Here is a 16437-nt window from a genome sequence, read left to right as displayed (position 1 = left end):
GTGGGCCTAGGAGCACCAGGAGTTAGTCTGAGTCCCACTGTAACCAAACAGGCTGACTTGTTTGAATAACTTGGGTTTATCAAGGAAGATACTAGCCAACAAACAGACAGGCCAACAAACAAACACAGAACCAACCACAACAATAACAGAAACTTCAGGGAAACTGTGCTCTAGGGCTGGGGGTTCTCAGATTTTAGCAAGCAGACTCTCCTGGAGCGGCCTTATAAAATTCAGAGTTCCAGGCCCCTTAGCCCAGAGTTTCTGATCCCATAGATTTAGGACAGAGAGCCTGACGCTGTTCAGGTAGTCATGATGGTCCAGGGACTGCACTTTGACCTTGTTTGGGTGGTCCATGGCTTCTGGGTGTGCAATAAAGGATCCTGCGGGTGGCTCCCACTTTCATCCCCCTGCAAACCTCATCTTGCTCACAATGACCAGGTGACAAAGAAAAAGTAAACACACATCTTGCTGGCTTGAGGCCCTGCTGTGCAGAGCGAAGCCCAGTTATATGATAGAGCCACCTTCTGTGACATCTTTGCAGCCAAGAAACTACTGTCCTTGCCTGATCCTGGGTGTGCGTGGGGGGTGCGGTGATTACAGGTAGTTTTTGTGAGGTAGGTAGGAGCTTCGTGGCTGCGGGAAGGTGACAGCGGCTTAAAGCCACGACGCAGATGTGTACAGATAAGCACGGTGACCTGTTCCCTAGGCATCACTCAGTTTTCAAAGTTGGGGAGCATGCTTCCTGGGTTGATGCAGCTCTGTGGACTGTTGGGTACAAGATATTACATTCAGTGTTTGGCTCCCCAGGCTACAGCTCTCTCTTCAGTCTTTGGAGAGCTGAAAGACATTATTCATAAAGTGTCGGGTGCTTCACTCACTGCCACTAAATCCTGCTACGCCCAGGGCATCCGTTTCCCCTTTTCCTTCCTTTCTGCTGCTCTGGATCTAACACATTGGAATGCCTGATGGAAAGTGGGTAACAGGGGCACTGGGTCCCTAGGCCCCAGGAGGGCAGGGAGCCCCACAAATGGTGCATGTGTTGGATGGGTGTCTCCTATTCATAGGACTCTATCTCAGTAGCCAGTCAGGGGTCAAGAGAATTGGGACTGATGGCGGAAGGCAGTCTGCTGGGCCGAGCACGCGCCCCTCTGCTGGGCTGAGCACGTGCCCTTCTGCTCTTGTTCTTCTGGAGGACCCCAGCTAGGCTTGGGAGTTGGCCACAGCTGCAGGGTTCCAGCCTTGACTGAATCAGTTTTATTGATGTCTGTTTTTCTGTGAGAGAGTTTGTGGTGAATCTGTTTGCATGCTGTTTGACTTTGAAACAGGGTCTCACATAGGCCAGGCTGGCCTCAGAATTGCAGAAGGATGGCCTTGAACTCTGACCCGTCTGCCTCAGGCTCCGAAGTGCTGGAATTACTTCTCTCTCTCTCTCTCTCTCTCTCTCTCTCTCTCTCTCTCTCTCTCTCTCTCTCTCTCTCTCACACACACACACACACACACACACACACACACACACACGATTGTGGTTGCAGGAACACTGAGAATCTCCCACCATCCAAAGGTTAATGTCAGTGTTGGGAGGGGTGCTGGTAAGAATGCAATTCTGGAGGACAGAAGGTGACAAAAGGAGAGTGGAGACAGTGTCCTGTGGGGACCAGAAGCGTTACTGTCTTGAAGGACGAGGAAAAGGCTTTATGGGACAGGGAGCATTGGAGATGAGCCTTCAGAACTGAGTAAACCTCTTGAAGACAGGAATGGCTTGGTGGTTGGTTCAGTTTGCACCTGCAACACCGTGTCTGCTCACAGTAACCACCCATGGAACACCGAAATCCTCTGAATGAACCAGAAAGAATGTTTGTATGGGTCGGGGAGGAGTGGTTAGACTTGTTTGGAAAATTATTTTCCAAACCTTATGTAATAAAAGTCATCTAGATCTAGAAGGAAATAGTATATAGACTTGAGAAGAAAGCACTCATGTTCTACCTGTGACCTCACATCTAAGTAGCTGTGACACAGTGAACTGTGTTCATCTGAGAACTGTTGACTCTGTCATCTGGTTGTGTCTGACTGGGCCTTGAAGGCTGGAGAGGAGTGCAGCCTTGGATGAAGGATTATTGAAGGACTCTATCGAGTTGACAAGACAAATCCATGAGGTGTGATAAGGTGTACTGTTGCCAACAATTACAGCAGTGGGCACGAGGCAGGCTTCGTGGGTCATGTTAGATCCAAGAAGGGCGAGAAAGGGTCATGTGTATATACAGAGCCTCCAAGACCCCAACAGGTGACTTGACAGAGTAGAGACGGTACATCGGAGAGTGTAACTCCCACTGAAGAAGATAGACTACCACTTCCATAGGGAGCCATAGTTCGATCTTGAATTTTAAAAAGCACCTAAAAAATGGAGCCGTGTAGGCACTCCATATGTTTAGATGCTAGCTAACAATTTGACTTTTTCTGCAAATTAATTGCGTGGCCCAAACAGAAGGAACCTGGGCCAGAGTGATGGGAAAGACCTGAGGGTTAAGCTCTGGGTCTCACGAGTATACACAGGAGGAGTCCACCCCTCCCTGGCAAGACACTGGGCTGGGCACAGATGCCCGCCAGCATCTAGAAAAAAGGTCACAAGAGACTTCAGAGTAGGCCCCTGACCGGGAGAAGTTGCTTAACACAGGGGAGCTCAATGGTTTTGTGTGTGTGTGTGTGTCTGTGTCTGTGTCTGTATGCGTGTGTGCATGTGTGGTGTGTGTGTCTGCGTGTGCACACTGTGTGTGCATGTGTCTGTGTATGCGTGTGTGTGTGTGTGTGTGTGTGTGTGTGTGTGTGTGTGTGTGTGTGAGTGTAGGTTTTTGCTTGTTTGTTTGAGACAGGGTTTTTCTGCAAAGCCTTAGCTGTCCAAGACTCTCTTTGTAGACCAGGCTGGCCTCGAACTCCTCACAGAGACCTGCCTCCCAAGTGCTGAGATTTGTGTGTATGTGTCTGTGTGGTGTATGTGTTGGTTTTTGATCGTTGTTGTTTGCCTTTTAAACAGAGAGAAAGAAAGGACATAGAGTTGGATAGATGGGGAGGATCTGGAGTTGTGGGAAGCAAGATCAGAATATATTTTATGAAAAAATAACTAAAAATGAACAAAATAATAAAAGTCATTGCTGACTTTAAAACTGCCATGTGAGGCATCCAAGTTCTCATTCTCTGTTCTGTTTTAAACACACAGATCATGACACATACAACAGACTTTGTGTCCCACAGGACCAAGCCCAGAAGTCTGAAGTCCTCCTGACCAGGACATATACACACCATGACATTTTTTTCCTTTTTTTTTTTTTTTTATTGTGGTGGTTGCTGTTCTTAGGCTGGCCTCTAGCCTCACCATGAGCTGAGGATGCTTCTGACTTTGCTGCCTCCACCTTCTGACTGCTAGGATGCAGGCGTGCGCTGCCACACCGGGTTTATGTCGCAATGGGGATTGAGCCCAGGGTGCTATGCATGCTGGGTAAGCATTTCTCAGCCTGAAAACTGAGCCCACCATGTACGTTTTATTGAATGAAAGCAGAACAAAGCTTTTTTGTGGACAAGCATGTCTCTACCATGGGTGGCCCTGTTTTAGAGGGACTGGGCACATTTCTATTAAATACGCTTTTTGCATGGAACTGTTAAAGTTTCCACAAGCTCTCTGCATCTCTGATGTATCATGCTTCTAAGCAGGGATCTGCTACCCAGCCATGCATGGTGTCACCCAGCCACTGCAAAGCTCTTCACTTCCACTCTTGGGCAGAACATCCTGTCTAGTATTCATTTTTTGACTTATCAGGGCCTTTCCGGAAAAATTAAAACTTTGAAGCTTTGGACGGAGTGGCCCTTCCCCCTGCCGGCTCAGATGTCTGAGAGGGGGAGAGGTTGTGTGTAGCAGGACCTCCCCTGCACTAGGAAAGGCTTGGCCGTTCCTTGGGGTCAGGCCATGTCTGTCATCACTCCTGTCTTAAGTCTGAAAGTTCTCCTGTGACACACAACAGGATTCAAAAGAAACCGGGATTTTTTCAGCCCGAGACCAAGAGTGGCTTCCCGTGATTGGAAAGGCCCTCTGAGGTCCACACGTTTCCTCACTGGCTGTACTTTGTCTGGAGCAAAGGAGCGCTTGGAATCCTGTACTGTCACGATTCCACAGGCCCACAGGCCCACAGGCGGTGGCTTCCTGTGGCCACCATGTCCTACTATCCAGTGATCAATCTTCCATGATGACTTTTACCTGTTGGGCTCCTGACACTCGCATCCCCCGAATAGCATTTGAGTGCTCCAGTTCATCACTATGTGGTGTGATGAAATGTCATGTTCGATTTGGAGGCATGTTGATGTCACAGGAATGGTGGCTCTAAACTGGGGCTGACAGCTGGTGGCTCAAGAGTCTTTTTGCAGGAAGCGTCCGCCTATTCAGCCATCGGCACTGGCTGCTCCGTATCATCTGACCTGCTCACATGTTGTTTAGCTTTTCCAAGGCTCTGGCGGGTCGGCAGCTCAGTTAAAAGTTCTGTTTTATGAGCCTCTGGCCAGAGCCCGAGCCAGAGGTGAGGTGAGACTCGGTCCACTCACCCACCCACCGTTGCCATCGTTTCTGAGCCAGAGACCTAACCTGCCTTCCAAGTTGCAGAAATATCGCACCCAACCATACAATGAGGCCTTGATTCCAGTGAGAGAGTGCATCCCAAAATCAGTGTGAGCCACTCCTGAGTAAGGGTGCCTGAAGTGGACAGATCTCCATATACCACACAGCCACAAATGCTCATATACATCTTCACATACCCCTGCACACATGTGCACACATGCACACCAGCATCTTTCAGGATACAACTTCCTTGAATTTTCAAATACGTGTCCTAAACCCCTTGTAGCATGTGAGTTTTGTAAGCAGCCAACCACCTAGTGACACATCCCATCGTTTTACCTGTGGCCAACCTTTGGTGGCTGATGCCAGTGTTGACAGTCCTCCAGGAAAGTGTGTGTATGTGAAAACTCCCACATGAGGCATAGACTGGGTCTGACAGCTCTTGTTCAAATGTCTTATGTCTGGCTTTTCTTTTGTGGGCTCCTTTCTAAGAGGCAGTGGTAACGATGACACGGGGAGGACATTTGTCAGGTGGGATTGTATTGATGGGGTATTGAGTGATTCCTGTCTCTGTGTGTACATTACCATGCAAATATGGAGAAGCACTAACCAAACCTGCTGCTTTGTTTGAAATCTATAGAGACAGTGAAAAGTTGCTACCTGGGGCTGAGCAGAGAGAGGCACGGCAGCCTATGGGCACAGGGTTTCTGTCTGGAGTAATGACATGCTTCAAAATCAGATCGTGACAGAGGCTGGCAGCTACTCAGTAGGTAAAGTGCTCACCTTGCAAATACAAGGATTCAGTTCCATCCCAGACCCCCCCTAAAGTAAAGCTGGGTCTGATGGGGCATGCTTATAAGGCCAGTACCAGGGAGACAGAGACAGGAGGATATCTGGGAGCTCCCTGGCAAGCCAGCCTAGCCTTCATGGCACAGTCCACACCTGTGAGACACCCTGACTCTCAAGAATTGTGAATGACGCCTGGGGAATGACAGCAAAGGCTATCCTTTGCTTCTACACACATGTGCACTTAAGAGTGTGCAGCTATAGGTGTACATATACACACACGTGTACACACACACAACTCAGGTAGTAGTAATCACTGCAGGACTCAGCAAATATACCAAAGACTATCAAATTGCACACTGAGTTAATGGATGTGTCGTACAATGGCCAAGTTTGTCTCCCTGAAAGGATTAAAACCAGAACTGCTGCCTCGGTGCTATGGTAGGCTGACATGGTGACTCAGAGCTGGGAGAATCCTTGGGTGACATTGGACAATCCAGAGAAGAGCAGGCGCCCATCCCTGAAAGTCAGAAGACGAGAGAACCTGACATTCAACACAAGTGACTTGAGGTGGTGAGTGTGGACATTCTGTGACCAAGGGCCTTAAACTGTGACCCAAGATTGCCCACGCTGAAACACCCAGAGACAGCCATGGCTTCTGCTTGTTTCATGAATATTCTTCTGTTGGGGAGGGCCCCGAACGCTGGCGTTTGTTTCATTCACAGGCTCTTCTGAGTGATACGGTAAGATTGGGCTTCATTGTACAGAGGGGGAAACTGAGGTTCAGAGACAAAAAGCAGGTGTCACAGCCTTAGGAGGAACAGAGCTAGAGATGGCGCTGACCCATCTAACCAGCACTCCTGGGCGACCGTCTCCGGCCCTCACCACATTCCTGTATTGTAGCCCAGGTGCTCCCACTTCACTCGTGGTGTGAACTGATGCTCCACAGAGGGGACCAGACTGCTCACTCATTGCCGCTTTCATCTCAAGAAGCAAATGGGACCTCAACTCCTGGGCTCCTTAGTTTTTCCTTCAGGACACAGGGGGCCACTTCACTCCCCACCTTCGTTGGCCTTGCTTACACTGTCCTCCAGCCAAACCCAGTTTCCTAATGTGCCAGACATGTTTATCCCATGGCCAGAGATTGCTTCTCTTCTTCCCATAAGTACTACCTGCCTTGGCGGCCCAGCTGGAGCCGTCTGTAAACCAGTTTCTGCTCCTCCTCTTAACTAGAACAGCCCAGAGCCCAGCAGGCAACCTGAGTCAGAATGTGTTCACACTGGGCTGAGTCAGGATGTGTTCACACTGGGCTGAGTCAGAATGTGTTCACACTGGGCTGAGTCAGGATGTGTTCACACTGGGCTGAGTCAGAATGTGTTCACACTGGGCTGAGTCAGGATGTGTTCACACTGGGCTGAGTCAGAATGTGTTCACACTGGGCTGAGTCAGGATGTGTTCACACTGGGCTGAGTCAGAATGTGTTCACACTGGGCTGAGTCAGGATGTGTTCACACTGCTCCAGCAGGCACACTGAGTCAGGATGTGTTCACACTGCTTGTAGGAAGTTAAAATTTGTCTGAGAAGCAGGCTCTGCTGAAGCCTTTATTTACTATTTCTGCCTCTGACTTCACTGGTGCTTTGTTCAGGAGATAGCCACTTCCTTTCCGTTGAAAATAATTGAATGAAGAAGTCACAGAGTTAATGCTGTCTGTTGCCTTCAAGGTGACAGGTACAGATTATAGGTGGTTTGCTTTGCTTGCAAAGGCCACGCCCTGCAAAATTCTGTCATGCTAAAAGCTTGGATAGGCTGAAGTTCAGGTCTGGGAGGAGCCAGGAGAGAGCAGTTTTAGAATCTGTAGCTTGCCTGACACTAGAGTTGGCACCTGTGAACCCAGGCATGTGCTTTCGTCTCCCAGTGCAGATGCAGATGCGGAAGGCCCCCAGGGAAAGTAAGTGTGAGTGTTCCCAGGAGGGAGAAAGCCTTGTTGAGGAAGGGTTCATATGCCTGTGCTACAACTTACACACACCCAAAAGGCTAAGAGCCTCACTCTGCTGGCAGTGTGACCTTGGGACAGTAGTGCACAGGTAAATGTTTGACAGTCATCTTTCCAGCGGACACAGAGGAAAACGATGATTTGTAAAATGTGCCAATTTCCGTGGTGTGAATATCTCCACCTGAGCAACCTTTAAGCTACCAGGTAAAGCCATCGGCTACATAGCTGTCCAAGCGTCCCCACTGCTGAAGCAAACTGTAACCTCTGAAAACTCAGTGTTCTCTCTGTAGGATTGGTGCTGTTGTGATTTTTGGCCACGTCTTACATAGCACTTCATGCTATGTAGACATGGGCCACCCAATAAGCCTGTCTGGGATGCTGTAGTTGGCTGGTAAGTGACTCCACATGTGCCCTGGGACATATGAGGAAGCGAAACAGCAGGACAAAGGCTGGGAGGCTCGCTGTGATTTTGACAAGTGGGTTTGTTCTGCGCAGGGACTGTCTGGTCAACACTTTAGACCTTCAAGCTTCCCTGTTTATTTCCTCTAAGGGGTCTGGGTTCAGAACGAAAGGGTGGGGGTCGTGGTGGAGTCGGCTCGACTCTGACCCCCTCTCTCTGGACTCACATTCCCACAGATGGCTCAAGTGACACCACAGTCCCTTCTCATCTCACAGTCAGGGTGGCCCTGGCTCCCTCTCAGCCCATTAGCATGTGCTGATCTGCCTGGAGGGTTTGACTTGGTCCAGCTCTAACAGGGATTTCTGCGGCAGGGATGATTTGAGGTCTCCAGGTAGCTTTTAAAATTCTATAATATTGCAGAAGGGGGGGGTCTGTCATATTTCAGACCTTCTTACCTCTCTAGGTCCCTGACTGTCCTCTGTGACATTCAGCTGATACAGGCTTTGGAGCCCAGGCTGCTGCCCCCAGGAGGAAATGGGCTTTGCAGAGTGTCTCCCGCCCCCTGGGAGGGGCTGGGCCAGATCCCTCAATTTCCAGAGCAGAGTCTAGTCTGATTGTGGCAAGAGAGCCTTGGGACTTGTCCATTACGACTGACTGTACCATAAGGTAAGATTCCAGCTGGAGGGCCCCAGAGCGTTGGCCTGGTGAGTCACGGCAGTCACAGGTGTGTCCGGGAAGTCACCCTTTGAAGGGAGGGAGGATGTGGCAGTGCTGATGTCAGAGTCTTTCTCAGCCCCACCTTTTGTGCACCAGGCAAGTGGAGCGCAGAGAACAGGCATGAGATGCAGCATGAGTCACTTGAGGCAACTACCCAGCCATAAGGTGCTTAGCATGGTCCCTCCTCACCTGGAGGGGAATCAGACTGGCTGGACTTGAGCCCGGGCTGTTTCTTTCCTCAGGAGCCCAGCAGAGGGGTGAGCATGTGGCCATGGAAAAGGCAAGTGCCAGAAGGGGATGCCACCTGTGGAACAGGCAGACGAGAGTAGAGTAGAGCCCACCTGCGGGACTGTTTGTGCCAAGTAATAACACTGATTACCAAACTCATGGGAATCTGAAAATGAGGTCGCGGAGGCCAATTCAGGAGAAGGCTCCTTTGGACCACTAATGACAGGGCAACCTGTGCGTAGCTCATAGTAACTACCACTTGCCACAGCAGGGAATGAGCTGCTGAGTAAACTGCAAATTAAGCACCCTGCGTATTTATTTAAACGCGTGTGTTTCTCATTTCCTGTACCATTCTCGCTCATGGAGCGGGAGTGGGAGGTGGGAGAGAGCACAAACTCTAGGGTGTGTTCTTAGAAGGTGGCAGAGCTGGGAACGTCACCTAGGTAAGGAAGCAGTGACTGCAACACAGACTGTCTTTATGCAGAATCTGCGTGGGGTGTGTGTGTGCGCGCATGCGTGTGTGTGCATGTTTATGTGTGCACATGTGTATGTATGTACATGTGCATGTATGTTTATGTGTGTATGTGTGTGTGTGTGTGTGTGTGTGTGTGTGTGTTCCAATGGGGCAGAAGCCAGAGGATGATGTCAGTTGTCCTGTGCTATCTTGGTCCCTTGGGTCTCTCAATGAGTCACTGCTTTTGCTAGACTGGCTGGCCAGAGAGCTCTGGTGACCTGTGCCCCCAGCATGTGGACCACGGGTGCATGTGTGCTGTGCCAGGCTCTCAGTGTGGGAGCTAGAGATCCCAACTCAGGTCCTTGTCTTTGTACAGCTAAGATTCTTACCCACTGAGCCGTGGGTCATACCCCCCATCCCTCACCCCCATCCCTAGAGTCAGCCTCGCCGTGTGAAGTCCCCTCTATTATTTGTTTATTTACCAGTGGGCATGCCTTTCCAGTGGCTGCGGCTGGGTGTTCGCCTCTTCTGAGCTGGCAAATCAGAACCCCAGTGCCTGCCACAGCAGCTTGGCTTCCTCTTGTGCTGCTAAGACTTTGCTGTGGAAATCCCGGCCTCAAGTGGTTTCCAGGTACGAGCGTTGGAGCAGACTGTTTCAGATGTGGAGTCTTGGGCAAGGTGTTTATCCTTCTTGTCTGGCTTTCCTTCTCCACAAAACAGGAGTGGGGAGCAATATCCTAGAAGGCATGTCTTGGAAGGTCTCTGTGATCAGCACGCTGGGACAGTACAGCGCCTGGACCACAGCAGTGCGCAGTAAACGTCACCTGGAATAGTGATTTACTAGTGTTCCCGTGTCTGTGTGCTCCCGTGAGTTGGGGGTGAGATTATATGTGTGTACAAATGTGTGGAGGTCAAAGTGTAACCTCAGTCGTCTTATAGTCCTCAGAAATTGTCCCACCCCCGCCTCCCACCCGACCCTCAGCATCCTTTCGATACCTGTAGCTCTTAGTCTAAGGTGGGGCACCATGTGAGTTCCCCGTTCTCTGTCAGGATGTCTGGTGGTGTTCTTCTTTGGGTAGCCATGTTGTTGTGAAATCACAGAAGAATCTTCCCTGCCGTTTTAGTAGACACAATCTCACAGTTTCTGGTCCTCTCCCTCTTACATGATGCTCCCTGAGGTGTAGGTTCAGAAATTCTGCTCTGTGTGTGTCAGCTGGGACTGCACTCCCCACAATCACTGCTCTCTATGTTGGACCAGTTTTGATTTTTTTTTTTCTGTAATGCTCTTCATCTGTGGCAAAGAGAAGTTTGTCTGATGAAGGAGAGTTACACTTACTGATATTAAGAGCCCATCAGAGCACTGCACTCTATTTACCCGCCATGTCTGTCTCCTTGGGTGACTCTTGGCTATGGAAATTTCAAAGGTTTTTAAAAAAAGATTAATTAATTTATTATTATTATAATGTATACAGAACTCTGCCTGCATGTACATCTGCAGGCCAGAAGAGGACATCAGATCACATTATAGATGGTTGTGAGCCACCATGTGGTTGCTGCGCATTGAACTCAGGACCTCTGGAAGAACAGTCAGTGTTCTTAGCCTCTGAGCCATCTCTCCAGCCCCCAAAGGTTTTATTTTTAATGAAGTTGGTCCAGATAATACTCTCTCTCACTCTCTTTCTCTCTCTCAGGGTTTAAGTAAGATTATGGGTTTTGGTTTGTTTGTTTGTTTTTGAAAAGAACACAGTGAAAGTGAGTTTCCCTCCCATGATATCAAAGGGCAATTCCGTCACCACAGCCTGCCACTGTGTGCCCTGAGCTCAGCCACCTGTCTGAAGCAGCGACTGTTCGATCTCTCCATTGCAGCCACTCCTTTCCTCTCCCTTCCCACACTGTTCCCCAGGGGAGGAAAGAGCAGCCCACACACGGCCAAGGAGTGGGACGCTGTTCTGCTCTTTGAGCACATAGCTCTTGGGAGTCGTCTTGGGGATGAGAGAAGGAGCCTCATGAGCAGGAAGCTTCCAGCAACCTAAGAAAGGGTGGAGGGCCACAGCGGGTGAGAAGATGTCGACAGTGCACAGAAGTTGGTGGGAACTAGGGAAGTGGCACCAACGTTTGTGCCTTGATTTTCTGCCAACTGTATTTCTTGTCTATGTCACCTTGAGCGAGTCATCTTGTCCTGAGCCTTCCTTTGTCTCTTGGTAAAAGTAGGTTGTTGAATCCTTTTTTTCTTCCCATAGAGAGCTCTGAGAATAAAATGAAATCAAACAGTGTTAAGGGGTTAAAGCTGTCAAACTCTGTGTCGTGTCCAAGACGGAGGAGGACATGGGTGATTCTGAGTATCTCAGATGGCCCAGAACGCATGCAGCACACAGAGCACTGCCCGGCTCCAGGATCTGTCTGTCATCCCACCTGAGCCTCCTCGCATGTCATCTCAGTCTCCAAGATGGATGTGACGTGATTGAAGGGGTGCAGAATAGGCCTTGTGATGGCCTCTGCCTGAGGACACCACAGGTTGCTGGCATCGCCTCAGTGTCATGCACCCTGCTCTCATGCTCCCATGGAATGTCACAGGTGTAGCTGGGCCACTTTGACTGTGAAAGCAAACACATATCTCCTCAGGCACAGCTTGCAGTAGGCAGTGTTGTCAGAGGGGCCAGTGCCTCTCCAAACTTGTTACTATGCCCTGCAGAAATGTGCATCTCAGGAACAGGTTCTTTTGTTCAGAAAGCATGTGACTATGTTTTAGGGGCTCCCTGCACTTCTCTTATTGCCAATAAGATGAGCAAACAGGTCGTGGAAGATGTTCATGGTACCCTCCACCTTCCAGGGTAAATCACTGGCCACTAGAAACAGTGGGAAGACTTGGGAAGCCCTGGCAAAGGGCACATCAGCCAGTTACAGGAACATGCCCTCTTTATTCCTTAGTGTAGAGAAGCAGGGCCCGCCCAGGCTCTGATGGAGGCATCAGAGTGGAACTTAGCAAAAGAGCCAGTCAGCGGACTCAGCAAGGGCAGCCCTGGCGTGAGAGAGCTTTGGGCAGCTCAGAACATTTCAGTATACACTGGCTCAGACACTGCATTTACTTGGTAGCAGCTAAACCTTAAAGACATGCCAGAAAAGGGACTTTCTTTGTTCACCTTGTAAAAGGAAGGGGTTTTTTTTTTGTCTCCATTTATTAGTTAGGATAAAACACACACACACACACACACACACACACACACACACACACACACACACACACACACACACACACACACACGCTTCCAGATGAAGGAAAGGCAGGTAAACAGTCTCTGTCCATCTCTGGTTAAAGGTAGAAGTCCTCTCCAGGCATGGAAGTCTTTATGTGTCAACATCTTTCTAAAAGGAAATGTTTACAGACCGCAGACGTTGGTCTTCACTCTGACCTGGGGGCAGTTGCCAGCATTGGAGCTGTCCCGTTTAGTCACCGAAAACCTGGCAGCGGCAGACATCTTCCCTCTCTCATGGTGACTCCAGCCTGGCTGGCTTTGCAATATGAAACTGAAAGTCAGGAGAAGTCTCGGAGTTACTTAGGCAGAAAGCCCATCCCTGTTTAAGAGATGGATGCCTCGTGGTCCCATGCAGTTCCTGGTGAGGATGGGTCACCCACTCTCTGTTTAAGGGACAGATGCCCCATGGTCTCACATGGTTCCTGGGGAGGATGGGTCCTGCTGGCTGTGGCAGCATACCCCTGTAGGATACGCTAAAGAGGGTGGTCTTGTGCTATAAATCCCAGCTCTCTTTTTAGCAGCCCTACTCACTGATGAAAAGGCTAACATTGAGGGCACGATGGCTCAGTGGTTAAGACCCCTGTAGGGCATCCCACACCCACCTATAATGCTCCAGGGACCTGCTGTTCTCTTTTGTCCTCCATGGACACTGCACTCACATACTCAAATCCACACTCATACATATATAATTAAAAATAAAAGTAAAATCACTCTTTAGAAAAAAAATGCTCAAGTGCTTCACCTGGAGTGTAAGAATTGCTTGAAGAATTATCTAGAAGTAAGTTCCTGACCCCTACACTTGGGAAAATATTGGGGATTTGTTTGTTTGTTTGTTTGTTTGTTTATGGTTTTTCAAGACAGGGTTTCTCTGTGTAGCCTTGGATGTCTTGGGCTGGCTTTGTAGACTACGCTGGCCTTGAACTCACGAGAGCCACCTGCCTCTGCCTCCCTGAGTGCTGGGATTAAAGGTGTGCACCACTACACCCACCTAAATTATTTATTTTTGTTTATTGTTTGCCTTAGTTTTTTGAAACAAGGACTCAACATGTTGTTCAGGCTAGCCTGTAATTTCTGATCCCCCTGCCTCAGCCTCTCTAGGACTGGGTTCAAGGCATACAACACGTGCCTGGGTATTATTATTTTTAATCAACACACAGTGACTATATGTACTTATAGAGTACAGTGTGACATTTTAAAACTATTGTGTGTATGCTGTATAGTCAGATGATAGAATTTGGCATATCTGTCATTTACTATTCCTTTGCACTGGGGACTTGTCACATCCTGCCTTCCCATTGTCCTTAAATAACTCAGTTGTCAACCATAGTTACCCTGATAACTACCATAACACACTGGAAGTCATTTCTCATGCCTGGCAACACTCCTGAGAGTGTTAACCATGCCCTCTGTGCCCCCCACATCATCCCCAGGCTCTGGTAGCTATGGCTCCATGTCCACCTTCATGAGGCCAATGTACATATTTGAGAACACATGATATGCGTCTTTCTGAGCCTGAGTTTGCTTCCTTACTGTAATGTCCTCCTGTAGTGTTCATGTTGCTGTAAGAGACCAAATCTTTATTCTTTTTATGGCTAAATACTATTCCACTGTGTGGACAGACATGCCACGTTTGCTTCATCTGTTTCTTGACCATTGGCAGATTGTTTGTCAACATGACTTTACCTCCCCTGGGTATCCGTCTGTATTTGGATTGCTGGTTGGAACCGCCATAGTGTTTTCCATACTATCCTAATTTGCATTCTGACCAACTGTATCTGAGAGTTCCACTTTCCCTAGGATACCCCACCACCACCACCACCACCACCACCAGAAATTGTTCTTTTTTTTATCTTTTACATGATAGCCTTTGGGGGGGATAAGGTGACATTTTCCTTTCTAAATAAAGGCACAAGGATTTATAATTGTATGCTTGGCACATTTTCCTTGGTGTTAGCCAGGGTCTCGGGCCCACCTAGAGACATATACTGCCAAATATACATCATGCAGCGTGTGTCACACACTGACATACACACACTGTCCGTGCTCTTCTTTCTGGAAGCCAAACCTAACTAAATATCTTACTTAGAACAGTTTCCTGCCTTGTCCTAACAGTCTGGGAGAAGCACAGTACGAGCAGAAGGGCCTAGCTGTGGACCTCTGCACTCACACTAGCTGCTACTCTGCCCAGCACCACTGAAGCCCGATTTCCTCATCCACCAGCTGGGAGCCCATTGCTCATCCCCTGCCAGGCAAGGGCGGTGCAACAGGCGTGAAATGACTTACGTGTAAGCCGTGCCCCGTATTGGTAAGATAGCCAGGAGGATAAGTTTACCCGGTAACAGGAGGAGGAAAGTGAAAACCTTGCCTGCCCGCCCTCCCCTGCCACCCTTACATCACCCATCAGCATCGGGAGCCGGTGCCCGCTGAGAGAACCTTTCACTTAACGCCGAGGTGAATACACTTTTGGCCTTGTCACACATTCCTCTTGGAGATCTGGATAGCACATGTGCCCCTCCTTCATTCCGTCAGAAAAATATTAATTTGAAGGTAAACACAGGGTTTCAAGAGAGATCTTATCAGGTAGATAAAGGAATGTAGGTGGACTGCGATCCTGGCTTCCTTGCCTCCAAGCAGTCTTGGGATCCAGCCTGAGGCTGAGAGACCGTGGGTCACATGATTAGTTTGAAACCACAGCTGCTCCCTCCCAACACCTCACAAGAAGAACCGTGTTCTCCAGAAACAGGGTCAGGGGCTGGTTGTTTGCACCATGTTGCCCAAAGCCTTTTTTAACAAAATGAAAATGGCGGGCGCTCAGTGTAGAACAGCACGCTATTACATGTACCGCAGCGCACGGCCAGCTTCTTGAGCTAACGTCTTCCCTGCATTGGGCCTTAGCAGGCTCACCGCAGCTGCCCAGTGCAGTTTGCCTGCTTATAAACTTTGAAACTGCCATTGCTCTTTGTGCTAGAATATGCTAAGTCAGCGAAAAGATGCCACAAACACTAATTGCAAACTACTAAGCGGAACAAGACTGTATTTGTAATGACTCAGTGTGTAGCCCTTGAGAAGCTGTGGCAGAAACAGCATTGTCCACGACCAACAAGCATGTGTGTCCCCAGCGGGCCGTTAGGCTGCCACTGACCCACACATCTTTGGATCCAAGACCATGGGATGGGCTGTGTGTGCCCAGCTAATGCTCACTGAATGGCCGTGTGGCTGCTTTGCCACTGCATGCTAGGGATAGTCAAACATCCTGGAAAGACAGTTGCCTAGGAACGCTTTTTTCTCAACCAGATCTTTTGCTGTTTCTCTCCAGTGGCGCATCCTCAGGACCCTCACCACGCATCAGAGAAGCCTGTCATTCACTGCCATAAATGCGGGGAGCCATGCAAGGGCGAAGTGCTGCGAGTCCAGACCAAGCATTTCCACATCAAATGTTTCACCTGCAAAGGTACAGTGTCTCCAGCATCCTGTTGAGTGGTGTGTGGTCACAGTGCCTCCAGAATCCTGTTGAGTAGTGCATGGTCACAGTGCTTCCAACGTCCTGTTGAGTGGTGTGTGATCACAGTGCCTTCAGCATCCTGTTCAGTGGTGTGTGGTCACAGTGCCTGTGGTGACACCCTAGGCTCCCAGGTGATGTCTGAGCATCCAGTTCAGTGGCACATGGCCATCAGTACCCGTGGTGCCACCCCAGGCCCTCAGGTGATGTCTGAGCATCTCGCTCAGTGGCACAAGGCCATCAGTACCCATGATGCCACCCCAGGCCCTCAGGTGCTGTCTGAACATCCAGCTCAGTGACACATAGTCATCAGTACCCATGATGCCACCCCAGGCCCTCAGGTGATGTCTGAACATCCAGCTCAGTGGCACAAGATCATCAGTACCCATGATGCCACCCCAGGCCCTCAGGTGATGTCTGAACATCCAGCTCAGTGGCACAAGGCCATCAGTACCCATGATGCCACTCCAGGCCCTCAGGTGATGTCTGAGTGCATTAAGAAGCTCTT

The 16437-nt window shown here is 49.4% G+C and overlaps 1 protein-coding gene across 1 annotated transcript in view; it reads left to right on the top strand.

The window, feature by feature from the left end:
* Positions 1-16437, top strand: part of Ablim1 (actin binding LIM protein 1) — a 179790-nt gene that overhangs the window by 31493 nt on the left and 131860 nt on the right. Inside the window, exon 2 of the mRNA XM_051146851.1 lies at positions 15747-15881. Within this exon, the coding sequence (XP_051002808.1) occupies positions 15747-15881 (135 nt within the window). The remainder of the gene's footprint in view (positions 1-15746; positions 15882-16437) is intronic.

The sequence above is a fragment of the Acomys russatus genome, chromosome 5, assembly GCF_903995435.1.
Source record: "Acomys russatus chromosome 5, mAcoRus1.1, whole genome shotgun sequence".
Lineage (NCBI taxonomy): Eukaryota > Metazoa > Chordata > Mammalia > Rodentia > Muridae > Acomys > Acomys russatus.
Note: the sequence above shows the minus strand (reverse complement) of the source record. Positions and strands in the feature narration are given on the sequence as shown.